At 33.7% G+C, this 15,781-nt stretch overlaps 1 protein-coding gene across 24 annotated transcripts in view; it reads right to left on the bottom strand.

Annotated features, from left to right (window-relative positions):
* Positions 1 to 15,781, bottom strand: part of LOC125678310 (voltage-dependent calcium channel type A subunit alpha-1-like) — a 136,589-nt gene that overhangs the window by 55,386 nt on the left and 65,422 nt on the right. For all 24 annotated transcript variants that reach the window (XM_056153861.1, XM_056153847.1, XM_056153855.1 and 21 more), the window contains exons 4-9: positions 14,733 to 14,838; positions 14,258 to 14,397; positions 11,251 to 11,345; positions 10,854 to 11,021; positions 8,151 to 8,374; positions 6,159 to 6,262 (exon numbers count right to left, since the gene is read on the bottom strand). In XM_056153861.1, coding sequence (XP_056009836.1) covers positions 6,159 to 6,262; positions 8,151 to 8,374; positions 10,854 to 11,021; positions 11,251 to 11,345; positions 14,258 to 14,397; positions 14,733 to 14,838 — 837 coding nt within the window. The remainder of the gene's footprint in view (positions 1 to 6,158; positions 6,263 to 8,150; positions 8,375 to 10,853; positions 11,022 to 11,250; positions 11,346 to 14,257; positions 14,398 to 14,732; positions 14,839 to 15,781) is intronic.

The following is a 15,781-nucleotide window of genomic DNA, read 5'->3' as shown; positions in this document are numbered from 1 at the left end:
GCTGTTAAATATAGACAAACTATATGCACATCGTTTACAGCTGCAGCGCGTTCATGAAGAAATTATGCCTATCATTACACATGTAAAGATATCAAAAGGTAGAAACATTGGAAATGTAGTACTTTTCTGAGCAGCTTCATGATCAGTTTCTTTATTTCTTTAAACCAACAGGTCCATCACATTAATTAATTACACATGAATGTATAGCATACAAACATGTTTCATCAATGTAGATTTTTTCGCAGAATAAAGGCTTCATACAAAATTTCCCTGACAACTCTTTCATATTATGTCTACTTTGTAAGCTCAGCTACCACATACTTTCTCTTTAATATATAAACAGATAATATAGATCAAGATATCCCATGCATAAAATTTCCATAATTGTTCATGTCATATGCGAGACCTAGCTAATCTTTCATACGTACATTTTAAATCATCTGACATCAAATAATAAGGTAGTTGTATTAACTGATGTCCTTTATTTTCAACATATTCATATGGTGAATGAAAATAATTCTCTCAAGTAAATTAAAATTTCATAGATTTAATTTTTCAAAAAGGTCACATACGTGGCTTCTAGTAATTCAAGCACAGAAACTTTACTTCCCAAAGAAATTTTTATTAAAAAAAAACCAACAAAAAACAAACACTGAAAAATTTAGAGCATTTAAGGATGTATAACACACCAATCAAAATTGTCAGGAGGCTTTAGGACATATATCTTAAAGTTTTGCAAATTGTGAATTCTTTTTTCTTAAAAAAAAATCATTGAGAAAAACTAAAACCCTGTGTGGTGCTCACTGATTACCTAATTCATTGACTTAATAAGACTGTCAGAGACAGGAGAGAGACTATATATTTTTTATTTTATTTTTGCCACAATGGTGTATTTCTGTCTGAAAAATTGTGACAATGTGCAATTTCTCCTAAATTATATCTTAACATGATAGAAAGGTACATTGAATGTGAGAAAAAATATTCCAATTCAGATATATACGGAATAGCAGGTACATGTATATAAGCCTCGAGTTTTACCACTTTTTGCAAATGGTTTTTCTTGTAAGACTAACCTCATGACCTTGACCTACTTTATTGGTACCAAGGGCATCATTAATTTTGCAGACAAATGGATTTGAAAAGAAAAAATGATTATAAATCAGAAAAATAAACTTTGTGTAACTATGACAGACTTTGCATATTGTGTCTGTAATGCCAAGGTGAATAATATTTATCAAGTATTTGCATATTTATAGGACTGATGCATTTCCTGATTTATCATGAAAAAATTGTAATCGATCATCGAAATTGGTTAGCTCAACTGCCATCAACTTTTGATTAAAATTGCTTATTGTTTCATTACTGCACTCTCAATTCCCAAAATGAAAAAAAAAATTATCCAATATTGCAAATTTTTTTCATTATATATCAAAAATTAAAATCCATAAATCTATTTCCAGTTACAGTCTTACCAGGAAGTCATTTTACTGAGCATAAGAGCATCAACACACTACATGTAGCTCACAATTTATTTGCAGAATTAAAAGTTTATTAAAGGTACATGTATGGTAAAAAGGTCAATTTCAAGCCAGTTCAAAGTTTAAAGGTCTGCAGTAATCTCTAACATTTTTCAAGTTTGTGACAGAAAATACACACACATGGGATAGTACCGTGACATTTACAGAAAGATAAAAAAAAATTCTCTTTGCATGCCAAATTTCACTTTCCTTAACAAGACACTGGTCACAGTAGCTCAGTGGTAGAGCGTTCGCTTCATAACCGGGAGGTCGTGAGTTTGAGTCCCATTGTGCCATGGCCATGTAAAACCTATGACATAAACATAGGTACATATGTATAGCGATTGCTCCTTCACCAAATGCTTGGCATTTAGAAGTGAGAATCACGGGTCTTTTGGAGATGACCTTAAAACCTTAAAAACAGGTCCTGTGTTATATGGCAGGCATTCATTGGCACACTAAAGAATGTTAAAGAAAGCTCATTGCTACGGCTCTGAGCACTAAGCATAGGTCTTAATTTGTGGTACTTTACCTACAGCTGGTGACAAAATTCTCGACGGGACGTATATCAAACAAATTAACACCCAACCTTTACAATTTAAGAAAGGCTTTGAAGTACAAATGCAAATTTGTCAGTCACATGTCAAGGACATATTCATGACAAAGTATAGGAAATCTAGAAAAGCCATGTTTTTCTCATTCATGTATGTGATAGAATTCTGGTAGCAGTTCCGATGTTCATTTAGTACATACATTTAGACTAAGTGGATATTTCAGTAATCAAGATGATGAGAAATTCTTCAATGATTCACATACGTGCATCAAGATATTTGATGGAAGGGGTTGAAATGTATAAATATACTCAAAATTAAATAGATTGTGAATGTATTTGAGTGTTGAACTGCAATTTAAATGTGCAATATTTGGATAATATCTTTTTATTTTCTGTTTTACGGGAGTGTTGACCCTAACTTGGACTGAAATCAAATAAAAATATACCCGCATGTTTTATTTTTTCTGCTTGTAGATGATCATTGAAAAAACTTGATGTGTTGTAGCAAAATGAATGCTCCTGCTGGCAACAAAGGACTTTAATTGATGCTTTACTCCAATGTCAGGTTTAAGGTATATCATTCCCCCGGCTGATTGACAATTCTTACTGCGGTAAGTCAGATATAAAACTATATTTCAGTACCGGTAAAACTTTGTCAAAATCAAAGTCTGTGAGATAATGATAGGATATAGGGCTCACGGCGGGTGTGACCACTTGACAGAGGATGCTTACTCCTCCTAGGCACCTGATCCCACCTCTGGTGTGTCCAGGGGTCCGTGTTTGCCCAACTACCTACTTTGTATTGCTTATAGGAGTTATGTGATTGATCACTGTTCGTTATCTTCACCTTTCATCTGAGTGTATCTAAACTTCAATTCAAAATATCCTTGAAAACTATGAATTGTTTGTGTACATTTTAAATACAAATTCAAAATTGTATTACTTAAATGAATTGGTCAAAAGGACAGCATGCGATTACTATATGTCTATAAAACATACTATCATAGATCTTCAAAGTTTCTGTACAATAATTTGAGAAATGAAGAACTCCAAACACAAACTCTGATACTGCCCAGTTTATTCTGCTGTAATAGCTATCATAGACCTCCCCTTCCTACATACTGGCCCTCACTAAGAAGACATTTTCCTCCTGATCAACCATATTGTCTCCAACTTTCACCAAACTCTTATATCCCTTACATTGTACAATATATTGTATATCTGAAGTTTACAAAAGCAAGAATTCTAATGCTATAGCAACCAATTTTCACCTCTGAAGTTAGTTAACACAACATTAAATACCAACCAACCCATTCCAGCCACTGAACAACACAATTAGGATGTCTGGCCTCAATTCAAGTCTTTCAAGATGACATCAAATGTCAATCCTTTGGACAGATTACTTTCAAGTAAAAATTTCAAACTTGCAACTCTCGAGGAGAACACATATACTCATAAATTCCACTTCAAGATGTATCATTCCTATTATTTGTCATATATCAAAGTACTTGCAAACCTGTGGGAGGAGTTAGACAAATAAATCATGTACTCTCTATATAATATTTCCTCAAAACGGATGTTCAACAACCCGAAAATTCTCAAAAATTGAAGAAAATCAAAATCCTTGGCTACATTTCCACAAACCAAAGATCAGGACCCCGTGTAAAACATTTATTTATTCTGCATCGTTTGATGCGTTATTAACAGAGGCTAGCTCTGGTGAAAGCAATAGTTTGTGATTAAATCATAGACAATAATTACCATATCATCAATCAAACCAGTCTAATACCGAAAGCACAGTTGCATACAGAATACCATATGCTGAATGATATAGTCCAACTGTCAAAGCTAATTGTTGATAATAACTATAATCTGAGTTGTTTTTTTCCATTTATGAATATTTCTTCACAAAATTTTGCTACATATTCCTTGAATGTTGTAACTAACAACATAGGTCCCATACCTAACTAACAAAAAATACAATAACAAAAATAAATGTACCCATTTTTTTTACCCCCAAAAACCCATAGATATTGCACCCACATAAAAACAAGAGGTCCATGGGCCACAATGCTAATCACACTTTGACCCTGCCATACTACAGATGTAATATTTTAAAAAAGATTTTATACCCTTTATTCCCATGAAAAGTTGACCCTATATCATGATCCCACAAAGTCCTGACTTCTACACAACATAAGAATACTTCAATATCAATATTACTAACATGACCTTGACGATCTGGAGAAGAGGATTGAAGAAGATTGTTTACAGATCCCCCCCCCCCCCCCCCCCCCATAATACATACATGAATTACGTAAAATTTTATCCCTGATCTTAGCCCCTGTGACTCTATCCCAAATGTCCATAATTTCAAAAGAAGAAAACTTGAGTCCACACAACTTGGGAATTTTAGGATATTGATATGACACAGTGTACTGGCCCTGCCTGCAATGATTTAATCAAACAACGCACTTCCATGAAGTATGCTGGTGTGAAGTGTCACAGTTCATTAACTTGTGTATATTTTCAAAATGAAATTTATTTCTTGCATGACAAATCATGGTCCTGCTGTTTTTGAGGATAGTTTTAAAGAGTTTTCCCACATAAAACTTCGATTCCCTATTGTGGTACCACCCTAACCCCTAAGGCCATAATTTGAAGAAACTTAATTCAGCATTAATAAGCCTACCTGAGGATCAATGCCTGCACATTAATATGACTGATCATGACCTTGATTTTAAAAATTATATATAAATTATACATTTGTTGCATGATAGTGAGGGAGATATGAAGATTTATTTACCCAAGGTGAATATGATTTTTCTTGGGTGAATAAATCTTCATATCTCCCGAACATCCATGCAATAAATTGTTTATTATAGTACCGAAACAAAGCAAGACTACAAAAGTGCATTTGAAATTGAAGTCCACTCATCTACACATTGTATGTAGCTGAGATCGCCCTAACGGTATCACCGCACCGTCAACGTATTACGGTAGAAGGTACAAACAACGAAATAGTGATATGATAATTACCAGTTTTTGTAGTTCCATTTTCCTTGAATGCTGATTTACTTGCTTGTTTTTGTTTCACCTAAAACCAGGTGATTTAACTGTGTATCAGAGACCCGCATATTTTGTACCTTACAAACTATGAAAGTAGAATGACTCAGACTTATTGTGATGCCCAAGGGGTAAATATGATAGGTAGATATGATGTTTGAGAGGGAGATATGAAGTTTTATCATCCTGGCACATGACTGTATAGACCAATCAGATTACGCGTTGCATAGAATTCTCATACTGAGGTATAATAAATAGTTATATATATACACATGTAAATGTAAGTCTTAATTGGAACCCCTATTGTGGCCCAATCCTTTCCTCAGTAGGGCCATGATTTAAATATTTCAAAATTTACAGTATCAGGAACCCAAGTTTAATATTTTCTAGTCCAACGGTTCTTGAAATGATTTTTAAATGGTCTCACCCTATTTTTACCTTTTCCTGATATATTCCATAGCCCTTCAATTGAACAATTTTGAATCCCCTTAACATTTTGAAAATGTGGAACATTTACAAACAGACAGACGGATGTACTATGGATACAGATAATCAGTAAAATTCACTTGAGTTAAAAAGTAAACCAATTTTATCTTTAGATTACTTTAATTTTAAAGAATTTTATCATCTTATAAATATCAATATTTCATGAGATACATAAAATTGACTAAAGTATTTTCTCAGTTTATGGTCATGGATCCAGGTTTATGGGCGTTTTTTAATTCATGATACAAATTACAATTAACTGTGTGCTTCAACATACCTTAGACTAGCTGCAATAATGTAGTAGCCCTCTCCAATTCTTTTTATTCTGACGTAACCCCCCCCCCCCCCAAAAAAAAAACAGTTGGAAAGGGCTACATTATTGCAGCTAATCTTAAACATTCTTGCTGTCAATGAAAATAATATAAAGTAATACAACTGCAACAGCCATCCAGAATCTAAGTGATACAACTGAATAGATTTAATTTTGGTACAGTATATTCAAAGTCACGTACTTAAACCAGCCAGCTTATACTTACCCACTAAGTACACCTAAGACTAAGTTGAGCATAAAAAATGAGCCGAGGATGATCAATGGATAAAAATAAAGCCAGTTGATGTATGGTCCTATTGCATCATTAGTCTGAAAATAAAAATGTTCATTTTACAAACATTTTCTTCACTGTAGCAATATTGTTCATCTTTATATTGTCAATGTATCCAATCTATGTTTATTATTGCCTGACAATCTCTATCTTATTTCTTGTTATTGCCTGACAGTCTCTATCTTATTTCTTGTTATTGCCTGACAGTCTCTATCTTATTTCTTGTTATTGCCTGACAATCTCTATCTTATTTCTTGTTATTGCCTGACAATCTCTATCTTATTTCTTGTTATTGCCTGGCTATTTCTGTCTTATTTCTTGTTATTGCCTGGTTATTTCTGTCTTATTTCTTGTTATTGCCTGGCAATTTCTGTCTTATTTCTTGTTATTGCCTGAAAATCTCTGTCTTATTGTTATTGCCTGACAATCTCTATATCTTATTTCTTGTTATTGCCTATTAACTTCTTTCCAGTAACAATTTCTAATCTATTTTTATTTTTTTAAATATAACCTTTTTTAAAAGACCTTAAATCTTTGGCAAATTCACATGGTGGTTTTGCCATAAACTAATTTTGTAGACAGATAGAGAAAGATAGAAAGATAGGAGATTAGATAAAGAGATAGAGAGATATAAATAGAGATAGAGAGATAGATAGATAGAAAGAGAGAGAGAAATGAACCAATCAAATATGATATTATGTCTGGCTGATCAATTTAGCAAAGCAACCTCAGAAATACACTGACTCATTGAAATATAGGCGATTTCTAATCTCTACACATGTGCAAGGACATTTGGGACATTTGAAATTCATGTCAATATCAGTTAGAAATGTCAAATTTCTCAGGAACAGTTTATTACTTCTTGGCTACATCTTCCTCTAATCTTTCTTCTGAATGCTTAAAACCAATTCGTTACAAGTAGATGGTCCTTTGGGGCCAGATGAACCACAAGTTACTCTATCTAATGAAAGTATTGGGAAATTTATCCTACGATGGGAGATCTATGTTTACCATATGAGCATAGTTTATGTAGGCCTTATTAATCTTATACAACACCTGAGGGCTACATTAATAAGGATTACTTAAGCTACATCCAGACACAGCTCATATCAAAGTTACATACAATCTACACAGAAGCTAACTAAGACTTGTGTCAGATAAAATTCCAAGCAAAGAAACATATTAAATATACCTGTATTTTCACTAAAGTCCAGGGAAAAAAATAAGACTTAATACACATGTTGCTGGACAACATTCATCTTGCTTCTAGTCTTCTTATCTTTATCAATATAATCAGTGATATATTTTTATGCCAAGGATAAAGATTCGATCACATCAAATTGATAGCATTCAAATTCAATATCACCATGCAGAAATTAAACAGAGTGGTCCAGTTGACCACTTTTCTATGCATGGTTTCAGTGATTCAACTCAAAAGTTTGTTTTTTTTACCTTACCATGTGCAGATAGATTTTATTGTTAAATAAACAAATTCAAATAGAGAGCATCTTAAAACTTATGAAGTTGAAACAAAAAACATACAATGCACCTGGTAGGCAGAACTTTTAAAGCCTTAAATCAACTTTGTCACACAGATACAATATATACTGTGGTAACCTCTACTCGTGCTTTGCATTCCAAGGCAGCGTCCACTCCTAACAAATACTTGATACGTACTACAATGTTTGTAATGAAAAGGTCCTCATGTATAGTGTGATAGTGTGTTGGGTGTGTGTTGGGGGGGGGGGGGGGCAAACTAAACTACAAAGGCAATAACATGACACTATCATGAAATGTTGCCCAAACTCAAACTAAACTACAATTTCAATAACATGAAATGAAATCTCTACATTACAGTGGAATATTTTCTTTAAATCAGCATTTCATCTGTTAAATTTCTACATAAAAATCCAAGTAATAACTCACATAGTATAATACTTCCGTCCATCCTTCCATGGTAACACACTGAAACACAGTAAGCATCGCGTACGCAATATTGTCAAAACTTGTAATTCCATAATTAGGTCCCACCCACCGAACACGACACTCTGAAATATTTTCCTGACACTTAAACGCATCAAAGTACGCTGCATTTTGGGTTTTATCCCAACACGGTCTGATGTTGGCTTCATCTCCAATGTAAATGTCATCTGTAATTACAGAACAAAATTGACGATTTAGTATTTGATTCAATTTCTTCAAGATATGTAATCAAAGTAATGTAAGTAATAACTCAAAGAAACAATTAGAAAGTCCAAGGAACATAAAATTTCTTCAATACACATATTAACGATACCTTGATCTATGAAATCTGACACCATATAAAGTTCTCACTATGATATAGCTATCAGCCACGGTGACTGATATGTCAGAAAACACACATCTGCAATAGACTTGTCTATCCACCTAACTAGTTGTTGTCAGAGCATCAAAACATTTAAATGAAATTGAATAAAAGCACTTTCATAACACATATTCATAAACAAATATTAAATTGGAAGTAGGAAAAAAAGAAGTAATTTATGAAGTATAAATGGTATAATTTTTACCAAATTTTCTACAACTGTAACAATGCACTGATTTTAAATTTTCAACTAGAAATCCGACTCAGTCAGAAATAAAGGCCCCGCTGTGAACTTAATTCATAAATTACATGTCTTAGTACTATGTAGTACATATAAATGTAGAATATATAGATATAGGGGAGAGGAGAAAATCTTTGGCTGGACTGGGAATCGAACCCGGGACCCTTGCATTACTAGTCAGGTGCTCTAACCACTGAGCTATCCAGGCCGATATCCATAGTCCGTATAGCGCTAATTACTACAACTGAACTATAATGACACAACTTTTTGTTTGTAAAGACAGAAAGGAGTGATAAATTATATTGTATACTTGATGATTGAGGTATGAACAGCTACCTCCTTATAAAATATGAAATTTATAAGTGTGGTAAACTTAGAGCAAAGGTCTGCTGTAACCTTGACCTTTGACAATCACCTCATGGCTCATAACCAAGATATCTCATAGGTCTTCTTTTAATGATCAGCTGCTGCCTTTGTATTACATTTGAAAGATTTTTGCTGAAAACCATTCAAGATAATGAACAAATTTAATAAACAGGCAGAGAAATGCCCAAAACCTTTAGGTGTCTTCCTATAAGCTTTATGTTGATATTTTGTCAACTTGAAAGCAAAGTAAACTTGTATTAAAAGTCTGCTATTATTTTGAACTTGATCACGACCAAAAAATTTATAGGTACATGCCTTTCTATAATTATCAACTACCATTGTATGAAATATGAAAGTTCTAAGTTGAAAACTTTTCAATTTATTGTGTCACAATGAATGTATAGTAAAATAAAAGATTGAAGTCTATTTTGACCTTGGCCTTTGACCTCAAATCTGTAGGTGTCTTCCTTTATCAGTGGTCAACTACCTTTGTATGAGATATGAAAGCTTTGTGTTAATAAGTATTTAAGATATTGTGTCACATCGAAAGTGTTGAAGGCCAGACACACAGAATAGATAATGGGATTCCTTTATAACTCCATTTTTATTGTTGGGTCCTAATAAACCCAACGACATAAAAAAAAACCCATTGTTGCATAAGGGGTTTATTGGTAATTTTACGACCTTGACATTATGTGGAACGACTATGTCTCTGAAACTGTACTTTGTAAATGTTACAAACATCACTGTAGCAGAGATTCATTTAAGAATAACCCCTTGGTCTCAAGTTCTGTTGGAAAAACACTTCCTCATCTTTAGGCTCTGTTTTGATTTTCCGACTAAATATCTCAACCTTGGGTTATTCTCCAACATTTTCCTACAGCGTGTTCATCATTTCTTAATTAAACATTGCATTATCATTGATTTCATACATGAAATTTTTATCTCTCTATGTAGGTCTCTGTGAATTCCATAGAAATCAATAACAGTGGGATTTTGAAATAATAAAACAGGCATCAAATGCTGAATTCGGGCAAAAGTAATCTTGTCAAGCACTGGCAAAAACTGTAGCCCTCAGGCAACACTTCTTTCCTCGGGGCTTACAAAATGATGATTGCCTTCATACTCATTTAATAACTATACAACACATTACTAATGTGATTTAAAATTCTGCAAAACCCTTATTTCATGCGTTTAAATTTTCTCTGGTTGAGGAAAAATAAGCATGCTTGTAGGGATTAGATTTATAGTGTTTTGTTACCCTTAATTGTTTATTTTGTTTGTGAAGGAATTAAATTTGTGGGCAATTGTTCATGTCACAAAAACAATAAAAATTATCATCCCCATGAATATTAATGGAAGGGGGAGGCTTGCAAAATACCAATAAGTAACTAAAAGTCTGTTTTATTTGAATGAATAGAAAAAACCTTTGTGTTGGTAAATTTTTGCAGTTTTTTTGTTGTGAAAATAACATCTTAGTTATATATTTGCAGAATATGTGTGAGGTATAATCTGACAGTTTTTTTTTAAATTATTAGATATAGGAAGATCATTTCTATGGAAACTTCCACATTTACAAACTGACTTTCATCGCTGATACTTGCATTTACCAGACTTCTATTTAGCAATGTACATATTTCAGGAATACATTTACATGATATAGCATTTTTGCTTTTACCTTCATTATTTCCTTCTGTCCCCAGTTTAAAGCAGGCAGTTTTGAAAGCACCACTGTAGAATTCTAATCCAACAATAGCAAATATAATGATAGCAAAGAGCACCAGCAAGCACACTTGTAAAAGTGGAGTCATTGCTCGTATGATAGATTTCAACACTACTTGAAGACCTGAAAAGAAAATATTTTATTAATCAGAGAAATCAAGAAATTGCAAACACCACTTGGATTTCATCTGAAGTGATATAAAGTCTCCTTTCATTTTGAGATGCTTTATTGTTTTAAGGAAACTACCAGTAAGGTACTATATGATATATACAACAGTCTTAGAATAAGAAGCATAATATTTTTAAATGAATTGTTTTAATCGTATTCCCACTGGTTACTCTCATTTACATACTTGGTATCCCCGAGACTAATTTAAGGGGACGTAACACTCGGACTGCTCTCAATGTTCGTAAATCTAGTTGACTAGTGGCAGCCATCGTGATAATCCTGTAAAATAAAAGCTAAGCAGTGTATCCCAACTACACCCCTACCGCTACGTGTCACCCTAAGTCAGCTGGGAAGAGACACCCTACTCATGCAAGAAGTTATGTAAGGTTTGCCATTCAGTTTATATATATAAATCTCTAATGGTTTACATTGCCAACTCCTTGGCCAGTTTGTAATTATATGTGACCTTGTTTAATAAAATTTTAAATTCAAATATTGCCAGCATTCTAAATTTTGTTTTGACATCATCATTGTAAGGGTACAAGTCATTTGATAATCATAAATGACATATACAGTGTGTTCTACTCATTCATTACGGTTCATGCAGACTATCCTCAATCCAGGATAATACCCACATGTGTTAACTGCACAAGCATTAGTTCACCTTCCTACAGTGTGAACTGTACAAGCATTAGCTCACCTTCCTACAGTGTGACCAATATGGTATGACGCATGCAATATTAACTTAAATTTCCCCAACAGAATGAATCAACCTAGGAACAGACACATAAATGTATCCGCTTAGCCATCTAAATTACGGTAAGTAATTATGATGTGGGTCTATTTCTTGATCTACACCAACTGTTTCCCCTCATAACTTACTTTCTATTCCATACACTAGTTTCAGAGGTCTTAAAACCTTTAATGCTCGAACCTCAGGACGGTTAAAAGAGGTCACCATCTCAACGCACCTAAACAATCATGAAATTTCATGTGTACTGCACATTAAAGATGCAAACCTTTCAGTTTGATATATGTACAATTTGATCACTCAAGAGTTTTTCATCAGCTGCATTGTATCAAAGTTTGAGGTCTAAATCTATCATCTTCATCTGGTTCAGTTTCTTCTTGCAGTAAATTTAAAGTGCTTACACCATCTATTAAGTATTATTGCACTTGCAAACATATCATAACCTATATATATTTTTAAAGATTCAGTCAAACTCTAAACAAAGCACAGGTTATAATGCACATATACTAGGCTTATAATAAATCATGTAAATGTAAGGCATTTCAGAATCACAATTTTACTACATACAGAACTGTGCAATCATCTGACTAAGGCTATGTAACTGTAGTGCATTGTTTGACAAATATACAAAGTTAATCTAAATTTGGTATGCATCATTTCTTGAAGTAACAGTTTTCAAACTATAAATCTTTTGAAAAGTCAATTATCAAATACAAAACTTGTCTCTCGAGAAGCGGACTATATAGTTTTTATCAACAGAACAAATTTTTCGATATTTTGGTCTACCAGAAAAGTAAAATGTCTGTCAAAATCATTCAGATTTCCAAAAATACACGAGGCCTATCAAAAAGTTGCAGTGCTTGTTTCTCTCACCGATACGCCCGTTTCGAGATAATTCTGTGTAGGAGGTACATAACATTTAAGTGGAACTAAGTAAGTGGGACGTAGTGGACCTCACTCAGTGAGGAAGACGAAGGTACCTACGACTAACGAAATAACGTGATATAATCAGAATTCCATGCATTTAATTACTCCCTGAATACTTATCACTGACTTAGCTTCTGTATCAGTCAAATTTGGGTGATGAAACAGCGTGTGAGAAACTTACTCTGTACATTCACTTATTTGTCCACTCCCGCAGGTAAACAAATTGTTTCGCGCCTTACTATATACGAGAGTTCTCCAAAGGGAAATAACTCTTCCTGAAGTTAAACAGGGTTTTGCTAGAACGCGGAACGGAAAACGGAGCAGAAAATATTGTACGACGAGGTAGGCATTTGTAAAATTAAAAGGCTTATTTTGAACGAGGGAAGCAGAAATTACGGAGGGAAGGGGAAATCGTCCTCAGAATCCACTGTATTTCTTGACTTTTATTATTGGATGTATTTACTGTATCAAATTGAATTCTTTTTACAAACTCTCTCTCTCTCTCTCTCTCTCTCTCTCTCTCTCTATATATATATATATATATATATATATAGTGAAAGTTCGTACATGGACCGGTATCCTACGGATTAGTGTCAAACCCGAAGAGATAAACGATAAACTCTCTCTCTCCAAATAACCCTTTCACGAGAATTAGTGTGGTAGCAACATGTCGATCTTTCAGACTGCGCATGTGTAAGTCTTTAAACGATGGATGTGATTGGTTGGGGTATTATACATGAGAGTAAAAAAGAAGTTTGGAATATTTACACTACTAACGCTGGGCTGCATTCAAGATCGTAGCGGCTACGTAATTCTATATCGAACGAAGTTAACTAGTGGCGGATTTAGAGGGGGGCGCAGCCGGTGTGCATCCCCCTAAAATTTTCAAATTTAAGGTAAATCGCGGTATCTTGTTTCGGAAAATGTACTAAACGATAAAAGAAGCAATAATTTTTTCCACTCCCAGAGAAATAAATGACAAAATCCTTTGATTTCTTGAATTACTTTATTGGGAGAACTTAATTTTTTCCAAAAAAAAAAAAAGACCCTTAAAATTTGGGTCATTTTATTAATTTCAATTTATTAAAATGATAGAAAATAGTACAAATGACTTGATAGGAGAAATTTTTCAAGCCCCATAAAATCTGTAAAATCCAGGACCCACTGCCTCATTAAGTGGCGCCACCCCCACCCCCGTAACCACAATTCCTGGATCCGCCCCTGTTAACCCTACGTATGGATAACAAGCGTATTCATACAATGTGTTCAATAGACCTAGATAGCTAGCCTAGCAGCTAGACTAGAACGAAACCCGGATATGCCGTCTGGTAATGATACTGCGCATGTGTCAGTTTTCAGACGATGGATGTGATTGGTTGGAGCATTATTCATGGGAGTAAGAAAAAAAACATTGGAATACTTGGGTACGAATCGAAGTCGCCCCTACTGAAGTTACAAACCAGTTTGATATATTTCAGAGTGATTTCTCGTGTATAATTTTTTTTTTACTTACCCCGTCACAACGACTACAAAATCCATTATGTTCCAAATATTTCTTAGATATGCTCCTTTATGTAAAACAAATCCTAAAGCTACTATTTTCAGTAAAGCTTCTACCAAGAAGATAACTACAAAGTAGATTTCTGTTTCCTCCTGAAAAAAAGAAGAAAACTTTATCAAATAGATAATAAAGCCAATGCATTAGTACGTACTGTTTGTATATTCATGCACTGCCTGTGTTTGATTTTATTTTTTTTTAAATGACAATCCCCCAAAAGGATGTAATAATGAAGTATATTTTAAGCATACAACGTTTAACTTTTTTGTATACATGTATAATATAGTAAGACATTCTCATTTTTTATTTGATTTCATAACTTTCTACCATTCACAACGTATCAGTACAGAATGTTGATATTGATATAGGCATATTGAATGACACCACATTTAGCGGTGTTTTGTTGTAATTTAATCAGTTTTTTACTTACGAGTTGAACAGCTAGTGGCGTTTTATCATCTTTGGGAAGGTGTTCCTCCAAAGCCAGCACTATGCAGTTGGCAATTATAGTTAGTAGTACCATGTATTCAAAAGGCGTACAGTTCGTTAAGGAAAATAGAAGGGAAAACACCTTTATTTGGCACTTAGAAAGTAATGTAATAGTAAAGGAGAACCCATTGAAGGGGATGAGGAATGTACTCTTGGACAAGTTTTCATCGATTTCCTACGGGTTTTTTTTTTTTTTTTTTTTGGTTTTGTCTGACAAGTGTAAATGTAAGGAAACTCTCTTCTATATACAGAGAGAGCTGATACATGTTCTCTGAAAAAGCCAAAGTTTTTCACAGTTGAATTGGAATTCTAGCTTATGTAAATTGGTCTATTCATTACCAACTGCGCATTGACGTTGGGTATTTGTACCGGCTTTATATTTCTACAAGAATATGAAACAAACTGGCAAATACACATGTGGTTATTGACAGGATTGCAGGTTAACCAATCCAGTCACCGTGTGATGGATCCGGTGATACAACGGATCATTTACAAATAACCTGAACTTAATTATCAGATAGGCCTCCCAACTATTGTACAAGTCAAAGAAAACCTGATCTTACTTTTTTTTATCATCACTATACAATTCTCCCAACAGTGGAGGTTTATTCCTCTTAAATGAAGTTATTAAGTTATTCTCTCTCTCTCTCTCTCTCTCTCTCTCTCTCTCTCTGTGTGTGTGTATGTGTGGGAGGAAATATGGAATTTTCAAATATCACACAAAAGCTAAGATGAATCAGAGAAGTACATTCATGCACATCTTACAGAATATTTAGGGATATTAGAGAAACAAACACCTGTTCGCTTGATATTTGATGAAATGTAATATATACATATCATTAAAATTTGCATGTTGGTTTTTATTGTTTTAGCGTTCACTACCATCTAATTGAAAGAGTTGATAAAACTTCCAAAAAAGAGAGCATTATCAGATGGTATTTCACAATCACAGTAGATGATAAAATTGAATGGGGTGTAATAGTTTTCTAT

This window comes from Ostrea edulis, chromosome 2 (assembly GCF_947568905.1).
Source record: "Ostrea edulis chromosome 2, xbOstEdul1.1, whole genome shotgun sequence".
NCBI lineage: Eukaryota > Metazoa > Mollusca > Bivalvia > Ostreida > Ostreidae > Ostrea > Ostrea edulis.
Note: the sequence above shows the minus strand (reverse complement) of the source record. Positions and strands in the feature narration are given on the sequence as shown.